This window comes from Bombus terrestris, chromosome 10, assembly GCF_910591885.1.
Source record: "Bombus terrestris chromosome 10, iyBomTerr1.2, whole genome shotgun sequence".
NCBI lineage: Eukaryota > Metazoa > Arthropoda > Insecta > Hymenoptera > Apidae > Bombus > Bombus terrestris.
This window is the reverse complement of record NC_063278.1, coordinates 3,288,981-3,300,999: the sequence shown is the minus strand read 5'-3', so window position 1 is coordinate 3,300,999 and position 12,019 is coordinate 3,288,981. Positions and strand designations below refer to the sequence as shown.

The 12,019-nt window shown below is 31.6% G+C and overlaps 2 protein-coding genes and 1 non-coding gene across 4 annotated transcripts; 1 reads left to right on the top strand and 2 right to left on the bottom strand.

The window, feature by feature from the left end:
• Window positions 1-2,233: 2,233 nt before the first annotated feature.
• On the bottom strand, window positions 2,234-4,785 carry LOC105666177. Of its 2 annotated transcripts, none has more exons than XR_007225611.1 (2): window positions 4,153-4,785; window positions 2,234-4,066 (listed from the first exon to the last, which is right to left on the bottom strand). It is a non-coding gene; the product is annotated as an uncharacterized LOC105666177 (transcript). The 2 variants fall into 2 exon arrangements; XR_007225610.1 differs by having other exon boundaries at window positions 4,169-4,785.
• A 2,880-nt stretch (window positions 4,786-7,665) lies between these two features.
• On the top strand, window positions 7,666-8,449 carry LOC100648025 (mitochondrial pyruvate carrier 2). The gene is made up of 3 exons (XM_003398080.4): window positions 7,666-7,995; window positions 8,067-8,208; window positions 8,308-8,449. The coding sequence occupies exons 1-3, from the start codon at window positions 7,896-7,898 to the stop codon at window positions 8,447-8,449; spliced, it is 384 nt and encodes a 127-aa protein (XP_003398128.3). The 5' UTR covers window positions 7,666-7,895.
• Window positions 8,450-8,481: 32 nt separating this feature from the next.
• Window positions 8,482-11,457, bottom strand: LOC125384595 (peptidylprolyl isomerase domain and WD repeat-containing protein 1). The gene is made up of 8 exons (XM_003398395.4): window positions 11,256-11,457; window positions 10,810-10,912; window positions 10,539-10,735; window positions 10,251-10,444; window positions 9,839-10,176; window positions 9,573-9,762; window positions 8,909-9,484; window positions 8,482-8,666 (listed from the first exon to the last, which is right to left on the bottom strand). The coding sequence occupies exons 1-8, from the start codon at window positions 11,350-11,352 to the stop codon at window positions 8,523-8,525; spliced, it is 1,839 nt and encodes a 612-aa protein (XP_003398443.1). The 5' UTR covers window positions 11,353-11,457; the 3' UTR covers window positions 8,482-8,522.
• Between the last annotated feature and the right edge of the window lie 562 nt (window positions 11,458-12,019).

Here is a 12,019-nt window from a genome sequence, read left to right as displayed (position 1 = left end):
ATTATTGCACATCGCAGCATTTTCCTAATCCACTGCTGAAATATATCGCCTCTACAGCTTAAGATAATTTCATCGCATCCGGTCGGTGTAAGCCGCGCTACGTCTCCTCTTATCGTCGTTTTTATTTTACCGAGTACTATATGTTCCAACTTCTGGATAATTTAACTCCGACTTCTTTCGACACCCTACGTAGCAGGAAGAAGCTGAAATCCAACCGAAAACCGAATACGAAATTAACGTAAGTCAGAAGCGTGTAAAACGTTGGAAAAATACCAGGAGTCTGAGAAATATCGTTTATCGAGAAGAGAAGGCAGATTGCGGAAAAGTATATTTCTTGGAACCACGTGCAACGGTTTTTCAGATCTTTTTTAATGGGATTCTGTTTGTACCATTCCGATCGGACTTGAATAAATCGAAATCGATTTGAATGAAATTGAACTGGCAGAGAGAACATCCCCGAGGAAACACAGATCTGCGAATGAGATCGATGAAAAAAGTATAATGTATACTTTGTATACTACGCGTGTGATATTTTCAATTTCGTACGCGTTTGATTTCAAAGGGAGAGAGAAAGGGAGGAGATCCGCGCACGAATCGGCCAAAGTATGAATTTATCAGGGATGTTCCCGGCGAGATTCTCTGCAGAGTTTCCACGTGTTATCGATGCCACGGCTTGCGCCTCGCGCGAAACGTTAATGTAAAAATACGATTTGAAATGACCGGCTTCGAAATTTTATTTAAAATTCTACATTCCTCGATATTTCTTTCGTTCGTCCAACTTTATATGTAAATTCTTATGTAAACAAAAATTGAGAAATTGGTTAATCAGATATTGTAAATTCTTATGTAAACAAAAATTGAGGAATTGAATAATCAGATAGTGTAAATTCTTATATCAACAAAAATTAGGAAATTGGTTAATCAGATAATGTAAATTCTTATATCAACAAAAATTGGGAAATTAGATAATCAGATAGTGTAAATTCTTATGTAAACAAAAATTAAGAAATTGGATAATCAGATAATGTAAATTCCTATGTAAACAAAAATTGAGAAATTGGATAATCAGATAATGTAAATTCTTATGTAAACAAAAATTGAGAAATTAGTTAATCGTAAATTCCTATGTAAACAAAAATTGAGGAATTGAATAATCAGATAGTGTAAATTCTTATGTAAACAAAAATTGAGAAATTGGATAATCAGATAATGTAAATTCTTATGTAAACAAAAATTGAGAAATTGGATAATCAGATAATGTAAATTCTTATGTAAACAAAAATTGAGAAACTGGATAATCAGATAATGTAAATTCTTATGTAAACAAAAATTGAGAAACTGGATAATCAGATAATGTAAATTCTTATGTAAACAAAAATTGAGAAATTGGATAATCAGATAATGTAAATTCTTATGTAAACAAAAATTGAGAAACTGGATAATCAGATAATGTAAATTCTTATGTAAACAAAAATTGAGAAACTGGATAATCAGATAATGTAAATTCTTATGTAAACAAAAATTGAGAAATTGGATAATCAGATAATGTAAATTCTTATGTAAACAAAAATTGAGAAACTGGATAATCAGATAATGTAAATTCTTATGTAAACAAAAATTGAGAAACTGGATAATCAGATAATGTAAATTCTTACGTAAACAAAAATTGAGAAATTGGATAATCAGATAGTGTAAATTCTTATATCAACAAAAATTGGGAAATTGCTTAATCAGATAATGTAAGAATTTACATGAAGTTAGACGAACGTACAATTTTTAATGAAATTTTGAAACCGGTCGTGTGACCGGGTCTGGTAAAGTCAGTGTCGAGGATTAGAAGATAAAAGCTTTGAAGGAGAGAACGACCATTTGTCGTATCATATCAGCGGTGTACTTTGTCTTTCGTGCGAATTAGTTCGTTTCGCGGCATAACGGGAGAAGAACGTGATAAGTAGTCTACTGCGGATTTTTATGCAAATTGGCATCTTCATGGATGCTACCAAAAAAAAAAAAAAAAAATAATAACCAGGCAGAAATATGCTGTATCCGTTGATCGTATTTGCGAAGAGTATCGTACATTCGATATTTTCTATATACTTGCGTATTGTCCGCACGCTATTCTTTTCTACGCGCTTTACATTTCTTACAATCGCAGGAAAATTCGCAGTCAACGATAGGTCAAGTTTTCCGTTTCTATTAAAATTCCCTTGTCGATTTGTTTTTGCAACTAAACAAAATAAACGAAGCTACGTGTTCCAAAGCGGAGCACAGATCCATCGATCGCTAGAATCCCAGGGAAAATCAGTTTCCTTTGGTTTGTATCGAAAAGTTAGAATATCAATATATTAAATCGTACCAAGACGTTCGTTTGCAATCGTAAAATGCTATTAGACTTTTTAAAAAAAATTCATCAAAGTATCTACAGTCTTATCGTGTCTTCCCTGTAATCTTTTATTGTTTACAAAATTTTCTGTCTCATATGATTTTCCGCGTTCTTATGTAACGTTCATTGTATAAACCACATAAAAGTGAAATTCCCTTCTTCCAGTTGAAAACAATTTGATGGAAAAAGAAATGGGAAACAAAAGTCGTAGAAAAAAGGGCTAACGCTTATAATAATTAATAATAATTGAATAAGCTTATTCGAAAACAAATCGTAAATCCTAACAAAGCCTAATTATTTATTCGTTGGAATAGTCCTTACAATTACTTCGTTACAATTATCAATATTACCCAACCATAATTATACCATTTTATTTACATACATTTTCAATTTATTCCTAAATGCAAGAAAATCGAGTGTTATAAATTCTTCGACGTTCTAGCGCTTCTTCTTCCCGTACGTTTGTCCGCTACCATAAATAAAATTTCTCTAGCGATCCTTGAAACTATACAGCGACGAAAGCTAGGCGGACTTATTATACACGATCCACTACGTATAAGCGTAAAAATCGAAACGAATAACATTTACGAGACCGAAAGCAACGACTGATAAATTGTTGTTCTTGCGAATTGTTACTCTACATAACAACATGCTTCGAATAATTTTAAGAAGAAACGAAAGAAAAGCAGAGGGAACGAAATGTGTTTTAAAATGTATTATATTCATGAATTTGTCAGTAATCGATGGACGATTATCCCTGACCAACGTTACATCGGCTTTTCTCATCGCAATTGCGTTTTTTCTTTTTTTTTTTTTTTCTTTTCTCACTAACGTTTAAGCTTCCGCTGTGAGATAAATAGGATGTTCGAGCGTTGTTATCGCTGTGGTATTCAATTTCCAGGATTCGTTATAAGCTAAGCTTCGATTTCAACGATTGGAAGATTTCCTATCCTGTAAATCGATTCGAGATAAGCGTGATTGTATTTTAAGCTTCGACTCATGGGACCCGATATGGACATACGAATAAAGTTGTCGCGTACGATAATCTTGTCGCTCATTTAAAATAAAGCTTAAAGTAAGCTTTCTTTTCTCGTATTTAAATATTTGACATTTGTTCGTATCTTCGTTTCGTTCCAAAATTGTCTGAAAATCTCTGTCAATGTTTCTAGTATTTTATTTTAATCTATAGCCTCTTTATATTGTTTACAGGCTGTTTTAAGGTTATGTTTAACGTTGTAAGACGTGCAACTTGGGCATGAATCAAATTTTAAAAATTAAACAGAAAGCGATTCGATGTGATAGAATTTTAAATTACGTTAATGAGCGAGCAATAGATGAATACATCGATCAACGTATTAATATGGATTAAAATACAGATGATCTTTAAAAATTTCAAAGAATCTGTACCCATTAAACGTTTCGTGCGACACGAGCATTATTTTATTTGTGTTCATATCACGTTACGCGAAGATTCTCAATGTACATCGAAGTTTAAAATAAATATTATATATCATACAAATTCGAAACGATTCTTCTACAAATTTTTACACTTTTTTTTTAACTTCGAACATTGCTCGAAATTGATAGACAATCCGTGTCCAGATGTCAAATAAATTTTCCAAAACTATTCCCACTGACACCTGCTAAATTAAAATCCCACTTATCATCATGTACGCGATCAAACTAAAAAAGCGAAAATTTAACGAAATATGTTTAAAAACAAAAGACAAAATGTCGACCAATCTTCGATCGATATCGATGTTACCTACCAAACAATTGTATTACCTTCGTATACGTTCCACAGCTTACTCGTGTTCAATTTAATTTTCAATTCGATATTTTCAAGTCGTTTTTCTTCGCGTGGTAACACGTGAGACCTTATCGCCGTCAACAGTACGAAACTACAAAATATGAAGCAATATACAAAATACGATCTAATTAATAATTGGTTAATTTACTTGATTGTTATTAAACTACGAAGAAATTAAGTTATCACGTAGTGTGTTCTATAAGTAGCTCGTTAACATCGCCAACACTTCCTCGGAGCTCGTACGAGGCATAAAATGCTACTATAAAATACAATGTGTCCCAGTTTTGTTCCCGCGAAACTTTATCGACACAACTAGGGATAGATTATGTCGGTCCACATTATAATTACATTTTAAAATATTGTCCGCTATTTAGGAACGCAACACTGGCGTCTACGACAGCAAATTGAATCTATCGCGTTACTAAATTTCTTGCTCACTTTTCTCGATAGCAGCAAATACGTCGGAAATCCTTCGCGATAACTCCTAACGCCATCTTAATTCGTTTTTGATGACCATCTCTCTTCGCGGTTACAGCGACGAGTCAATTGGCGCGATATCCGATGATCTCTGGAGCAAAAGAATCGATCCTCCTCCACCTCTATCTATTGTCGAGGCTAATGATCGTTTAAACATTGCCAGCATTGATTGACCGAATCAACGACCTCTACAAGTAGATATCAGAAACAGATAGCGGTAATGCTTTATTAATTACGCTGTGCCAACGAAACACCAGCCCCTTATCTCCTGGTATTTTCTTTTCGATAATTTTTTAATAAAGCGTTCTACATATTTCTTTGCTTATCCATTTTGTTTGTAGAATATGCTGGTAAAGTTTCGCGGAAAGAAACCCTTCGGGATACGCCGTACCAATTATATACGCAAATTTAAGTATACGCTGTTTTAAATGAAAGCGAGAATTAAAGAGTCGAAGAATCTAATTGTAATGTAAAACCGGAAGTGCAGCGAAACCCAAAAGGCTGGGTCTATGTAAATGAAAAATAATAAACTATATGCTGTCCAAAGGGATGGTTGTACGTTTGAAATTTTAATCTTCAAAGGCAAACAGACGGCACCAGTGTCAGATTCTGTGTATTTTTGCATCTGAAAATCTTTCGTAAACCCGTAGAAGCATGCGTGGAATTTTTTGATGAATTTAAAGATACAAAATTGCACAAAACAGGCGTTAAGAAATGTATACAATATCCAAGATATAACTGGCAACGCAACTTTCAAAACCTAGGTCCTATGTTCTTAATTATGTCGATTCTTAATTACGAGTAAAATTTCATTGGATATACCGGATTCGATACAGATTTATGAGCGTACAATAAACTCGATCCTATCACTGGTAAGGAGATGGCAGGAACTGCGAAATCTCGAACGAGTTGTCTATGTTCGATGCTTTAGGTTTACGTGAAACAGCTACGAAAGGATTACCATGGTTCCATTGTCCCCGAGAAATTGACGTGTCTTTTCTATATTCTACTTTACCGATTCTCTTAACACCGATATCGTGTTTCCATTTAACGTTAAACGTTCGCCACTTTCTATTTTGAGAAATTTAAATTTTTTATTATTTCCGCCCGTTACAGCACTGCTGTGTCTCCCTACGATTTTGCGGAAATCGCAAGAAATATATTTTAAAACATCGATATCCTTCCTTAAGTTTAACGTTAAATACTGCTCGTTTTTTTATTTCGATACAACACGTACAGGCAACTTGTTCCAGATTTCTTATCACTTTTTACCATCTACCGGTAAGATCAGCCGATTACAGAAACCGGCTTTTTAGATAAGGCGCTCTATAACAGCTCACTTGGATAGCACGGCAGTGGAGAAGGTGAAACGCAAGGTCTCGATGGGAGTGGAGCACACATTGGTGGTGGAAAACAAGCAGGACTGGGAACTATAGGTATCCGGCAACAAGGAGGTGATGGCGAACAAGAGGGTGGTGACGGCGCGCAACAAGAAGCTGATATTGGGCAAGGTCGTGGTTGTGGACAACAGGGGGTTGGTGGACAACGAGGAGGCGGACAGCAGGGTCTCTGAGGAGGAATAACGGGACACAACTCCTCGATTCTCGGTGGTAATACAGCGGAACACGTGGGTGGAGGTGGTACACTAGGACACTTGCTGCAAGAGGCATTTATGAAAAGTTTGAGAAAAATGTAATCTCTATTCTTCGGGTAGTTTTCTTTTTGCAAAAATTCAATCTTCTACGTTTTCTACATTCTTTCCTATGTTGTGTTCGTGTAAACTTATTTGTTATTTAGTTTATTCTTCTATTTAGGTTAGGTTTTAGAAACTTGCTCGTACTTTCTAAATTCTTTCTGCATTATTTTAAGATACTTGCTGTAAGAGGCGTTCTTAAAAAGACAGAGAGAAACGTAATAACAGTTCTTTAGATATTCTTCTGCAGAAATTCAATTTTCTAAATCTTCTATATTCTTCCTGTGTCATTCGTGCAAACTTGTTTGTTATTTAGTTTATTCTTCTATCGTTAGGTTTTAGAAACTCGTTCGTGTAAAGCTACTGTGTGTTATTATGATGTACGTGAAATAAATTAGATCTTGCGTATGAATAATGAATATAGAATAATTAAAAGAAAAAGAAATAAAAATATTCCATCAAGATTCCTGCATGAAATCGTATCACATTCATATAAAACATATTGCTGCATACATAAATAAAAATAATTCAGAAAAAATAATGATTTATATACGTTTAAACTAAGCAATTTTACATAGTTCTGCTTTTAGTAGTAGAAATATTATTTCCTTTATCACTGCATAAAGTTTAAGTCCTTTATCCAGAAGGTAATAACGAGGGTAAACGTACCAACACTCGATAGCGCAAAGCAAATATTTCATTTCCTCCAAATCGTTCCATGTTCCTTGGCTTACACTGATGTTGCGACAACTCATTTTGAATTTAATATTACAAAAGTTCTGCTGTGCCTTAATATTGACGACATTCGTGAAAATCTTCTTAAAATTTAATGAATTATATTTTTATGCCATGTGGGTTATATCGTCTTAAACATAATACAAAATGAACAATTTTCGAATCGTAATCAAAAAGTTACCAACAAATATCATTTGTTTTAAATTTCTATGAAAGATAAATATTGACAAAATAAATATTTGTGAAATTATCTGTATTTCAATATTTTGCGATCTATATTGAAATTTTTTGCAAAATAACATATAATAATATGATAGGATAATTTATGAAAAGCAAAAATCTGAAATGAAATTTTATACTCAAAATATAATTTTTACACAAAAAAATTTCAATTTTCTGTTCTTTATTATGATAAATCATTCTAATAATTTTTATTACACAAGTTTATAAACAAAATGTTCTTTTACTTTTTTATACGTGCGTCTTTTTTAATTTAAGATCATCCAATACACCATGGTATCACAATTGTAGCCATAAGCACATCTATAAAATAATTAATATCTTAATTGTTATCCTAATTAATTAATTATAATTACAAATATTTGTATTATCTAAATGTGTTCATATTTTTAATTTCTCGAAATAAGCTTTATTTATTAACATCACTAGGTATAATCAAACTTCAGTATGACCAAGTCAAACCTTTTATTATCCCACATATCATTTTTTTCCTGTCAAACTTTATGACAAAAAACGATTTTACAATCGAATAAATAAAAATTAATTACCATCATACGATGCCTCCACCGAAGAAGAAAAGTGCTTATCAACGGTTAATGATACGAATATCTTGCCTCCTTCCAGCAAAACTTCGTCCTGTTTTTTTACATCCTGCAGGTTGGGAAAATTTTTCACAAAGACAGTCCATAAAAACTTTTAATTTGTTGTTAATATTTTTATTAATATAGGACCGACTACTGTATTCTTTTGGGCACCTACGTTTAAATGGGGTTTGGTGTTGGCAGGATTAGGTGACATGAAGCGACCTCCAAACACGATTTCTCTTACGCAAACTGCGAGTCTAATGATTACTGGTGCCATATGGTCCAGGTATTACTTAAACGATGCTATTTTCCTCGTAAAAATGTATACAACAAACATATCGTTTTAAGCGAAAGAAGTAAGATTTACAAATTATTTATCCATCAGGTATTCATTGATCATCACACCAAAGAACTATAATTTATTCAGTGTAAACGCGTTTACGTGTTTAACGGGAATGTATAATTTTATACGAGCTCTGCTGTACAAAATAGAACAAGAGAAGGCTGAGGAAAAGGATTTAGAATAGTGTTCAGAAAAGAATGTGTATATAGCATATCGTAAATTCAATATCATTATTTTATATATTGAAATTGGAGACATTATTTCACAGTAACGCTAACTATTCGAATATCATCATAAGGTTTATCAGTTTTCGGATTTGTTTTTACTTGACTAATATTTTGTACAACTTCCATTCCTTTTACCACTCTACCGAATACGCTGTGTTTATTATCCAACCAAGGCTGAAACAAATATAACATTAATATTAATTAATATGTTAACGTGTTACCATTAATATGTGTATTAAAATGTGAATGATTTCAATTTAATTTTTAATCAATTTCTAATCGATTACAAGAAGATAGTAGTAGATTTCTCACATGCACTGCATTGATAAATTATATAAATTATCTACTACGCATCCTACTTTCACATATTTTCATATAAAAAAAAAAAAGAATTACGCAAACTCGTCCCAACTTACAGTTGGCGTCAAAGTAATGAAAAATTGGCTGCCATTTGTGTTCGGTCCAGCATTAGCCATACTTAAAGTGTACGGTCTGTCATGTTTTAAATGTGGCCTAAATTCGTCTTCAAACTCTCCTCCCCATATACTTTCTCCACCAGTACCAGTTCCAGTAGGATCACCAGTTTGAATCATAAATCCCTTAATTACTCTATGGAATATATGTCCATTGTAATAACCATTTTTCGAATGAACACAGAAATTTTCCACTGTTCTCGGAACATCTTTTCCAAAAAGATTCAAGTGAATATCTCCAAGAGCTGTATGGATAATTGCTGTATCATAGATCTTTTGTACATTGGTAGCTTCGGTAGAGGAAATAATATCTTCTTTCGATGGTCTTTCATTGAAAACATCCCTATCACATTCTTGACTTTTGGTATCCTCTGGTTCCCTCCTTGTAAACATATAAAATCTATTTTTTTTGTAAGCTGTACAAAAGAGTGTTGGATCCGGACGATTCATTTCCAATGTTGGATTTTCTGCAGCCTCCATTTCTACAGTCACAGCAGCTGTAGTCTTTCTAGCTTTCCCCTATACATTTTTAAAATATTAGTTGTTATCAGCTAAAGTTTCTAAAGATACAAGTATCTTTCGAAACGTGTAAATTTTTTATACACACCTGGAATAAAGCTAATTGCATAGGACGAATGTTTTCAGGTTTCCCCATAATCCTAATACATCGATTTGTATACAAATTTACAACTTTTACACCTAACATTGTGCTATATAAAATTATATAACCTGACTCATCAAAAACAATATTTCCTAAGTTCGTTTCTGTTTTATCCAGTTCTCTTTCTACCGCCATTCTAAAGACATTATCAATATCTTGATTAGAAAATAGATTCATTTTTATGCTAAAATTTTATTAAAGAATAACGTTACCTTCGTCCAAATTCCATATTTGGTAATTGCTGTGTCATTTGTTGTAATTCAGAAAACCTTTGTAACGTTTCATCAAATATTCTATACAGTTTCCCAGTACGAAAATTGAAGACCCTAACTTTTCTATCTCCACTGAGAGAAGCAAATTTTTTACCATCTGGTGATACTGCTAGCCCACATGGATAAGTTTTATTTTTTGCAAACTCAAACAAATCTGTATCCAACTTGGTTTTAAACTTAACGCACTTGGGATACCTGTACTCCATTTTAGGTCCTGTCCAATATTCTACAATACCGGCTTTGTCTGCAGAGATGCACGTTTCAAATGCAGAATTGTACTACAAATAATAACAGTTTATATAAAAATTACTTAAATAAGATCACAGAATATGATTATGCTAATTCCCCTTACTTTCATTGCAACCACAGGTTCGATATGTAATTTCTTAAAAACATGCAATGGCGTATTGGTCCCTTGTCCATCATAAATATAAATTTTATTTGATTCCTGAGCAGAAACTGCTACAGCAGATATTGCATCACCAGGAGAATATATCCATTCACAACAAAGTGGAACAAAGTGCAGCTTTATCATATTAATCATGTCTGAAATAAGACGTTAATAATATCAGATAATTAAGCCATATTAGTTTAATGCAACACAATAAATTATTGAACGTATCTAATAAGATCTACTTACCAAAATTTATAACATCAAATATCTTTATTGTTTTATCTAAGCTTACAGTGCATGCGTGAATACCATTACAGCTAGCAGCCATAGACTGTATAGCCATCATATGTGCGCGAAAATGCTTTACAAATTCTACTAACTCCTCTTGTTTTTTCCAAAACTTAACATGTCCATCAAAACTACCCGTTATCACAAAATTTGATCTGTACAAATATAAAACACAAACTTATATTACAAACATTATATTATTATTTAAGAGATAATAATAAATACTAACTTTGTTACCACAATGTGGGTGATTACATCTCTGTGCATATAAGATTTTTCGTAACATTCGCAACATGGTAAATTATCTATGTATACTTGTTCATATTCAAGAACTGTAAAATTAACATTGAATTTAATTAAATAAGAAACATTAAAAATTATATATATACAAAATATTGTATTTTCTAAAATTATAAATTACATTTATTGATAATGAAAAACATGTAATTAACATTACAGACTTATCAAAGATAAATATTATTTTAATACTAAAATCAATTAATTATTTATATAATCATGTCATATTTATCTTATATAAATAAATTTTGACACTTCTCAGTTATATTTAACTATATTGAAACTTTATGCGATATAAAAAATAAAACATATAAATAACACATTCAGTTTTATAAAATATCACAAATAATAAACATAGAATAGGTTATACATGTATACCTTTCTGTTTCTTTCGAGATACAGCTTCTGAAGGTAATGGTCCAACCCAATCTTCCTCATTATCGCTTCCACTATGTTCTCTTTTATTATTAGACATTATTATAAAAAAGTAAGACGAAAAACTTATTATAATAAACAATAGACTACGCTTCAAATTGACGTTTAATACTACGCTTTTGGCACTATGTGTCACTAGTCTCGTGCGATATCATTTCTATTAAAACATCTATTATTATTGAAATAATATATTCTTTATGATACAAATTTCTTTTATATTAAAAAAGAAATGTAAGGTTTATAAATAATTTACTACAACCAAATTATGTAATTTTATTTTTATATACTTTAAAAAAAAGTATAATTTTTTATGTATGTAATATTATATCATAAATAAACATATGACATTAAGATTTTTGTTCCCTTGTGTCTTTATCACAATGATTATTATTATTTCTAAGTTACAATATAAATTAAATGTATAAAATCATAAACGGCGATAGCATTCTTAAATTTGAACCAAATTTTCATATATAGCTTTATAATTATATATTTCTATAAAATTATTGCATATTTTAGTGTAATGTATATTGTCAAATATAAGTTTTACAGCTACTTAACTGATTATGTATGGTAAATTAAATTCTGTGACAATAATCAAATTACTAATAAGTAATGAGTACATAAATTATTGATAAGTAATTTACGCCGTAGAATATTCCATATATTTATATTATTATTTTTTATTCACATTTTGTGACTAAATA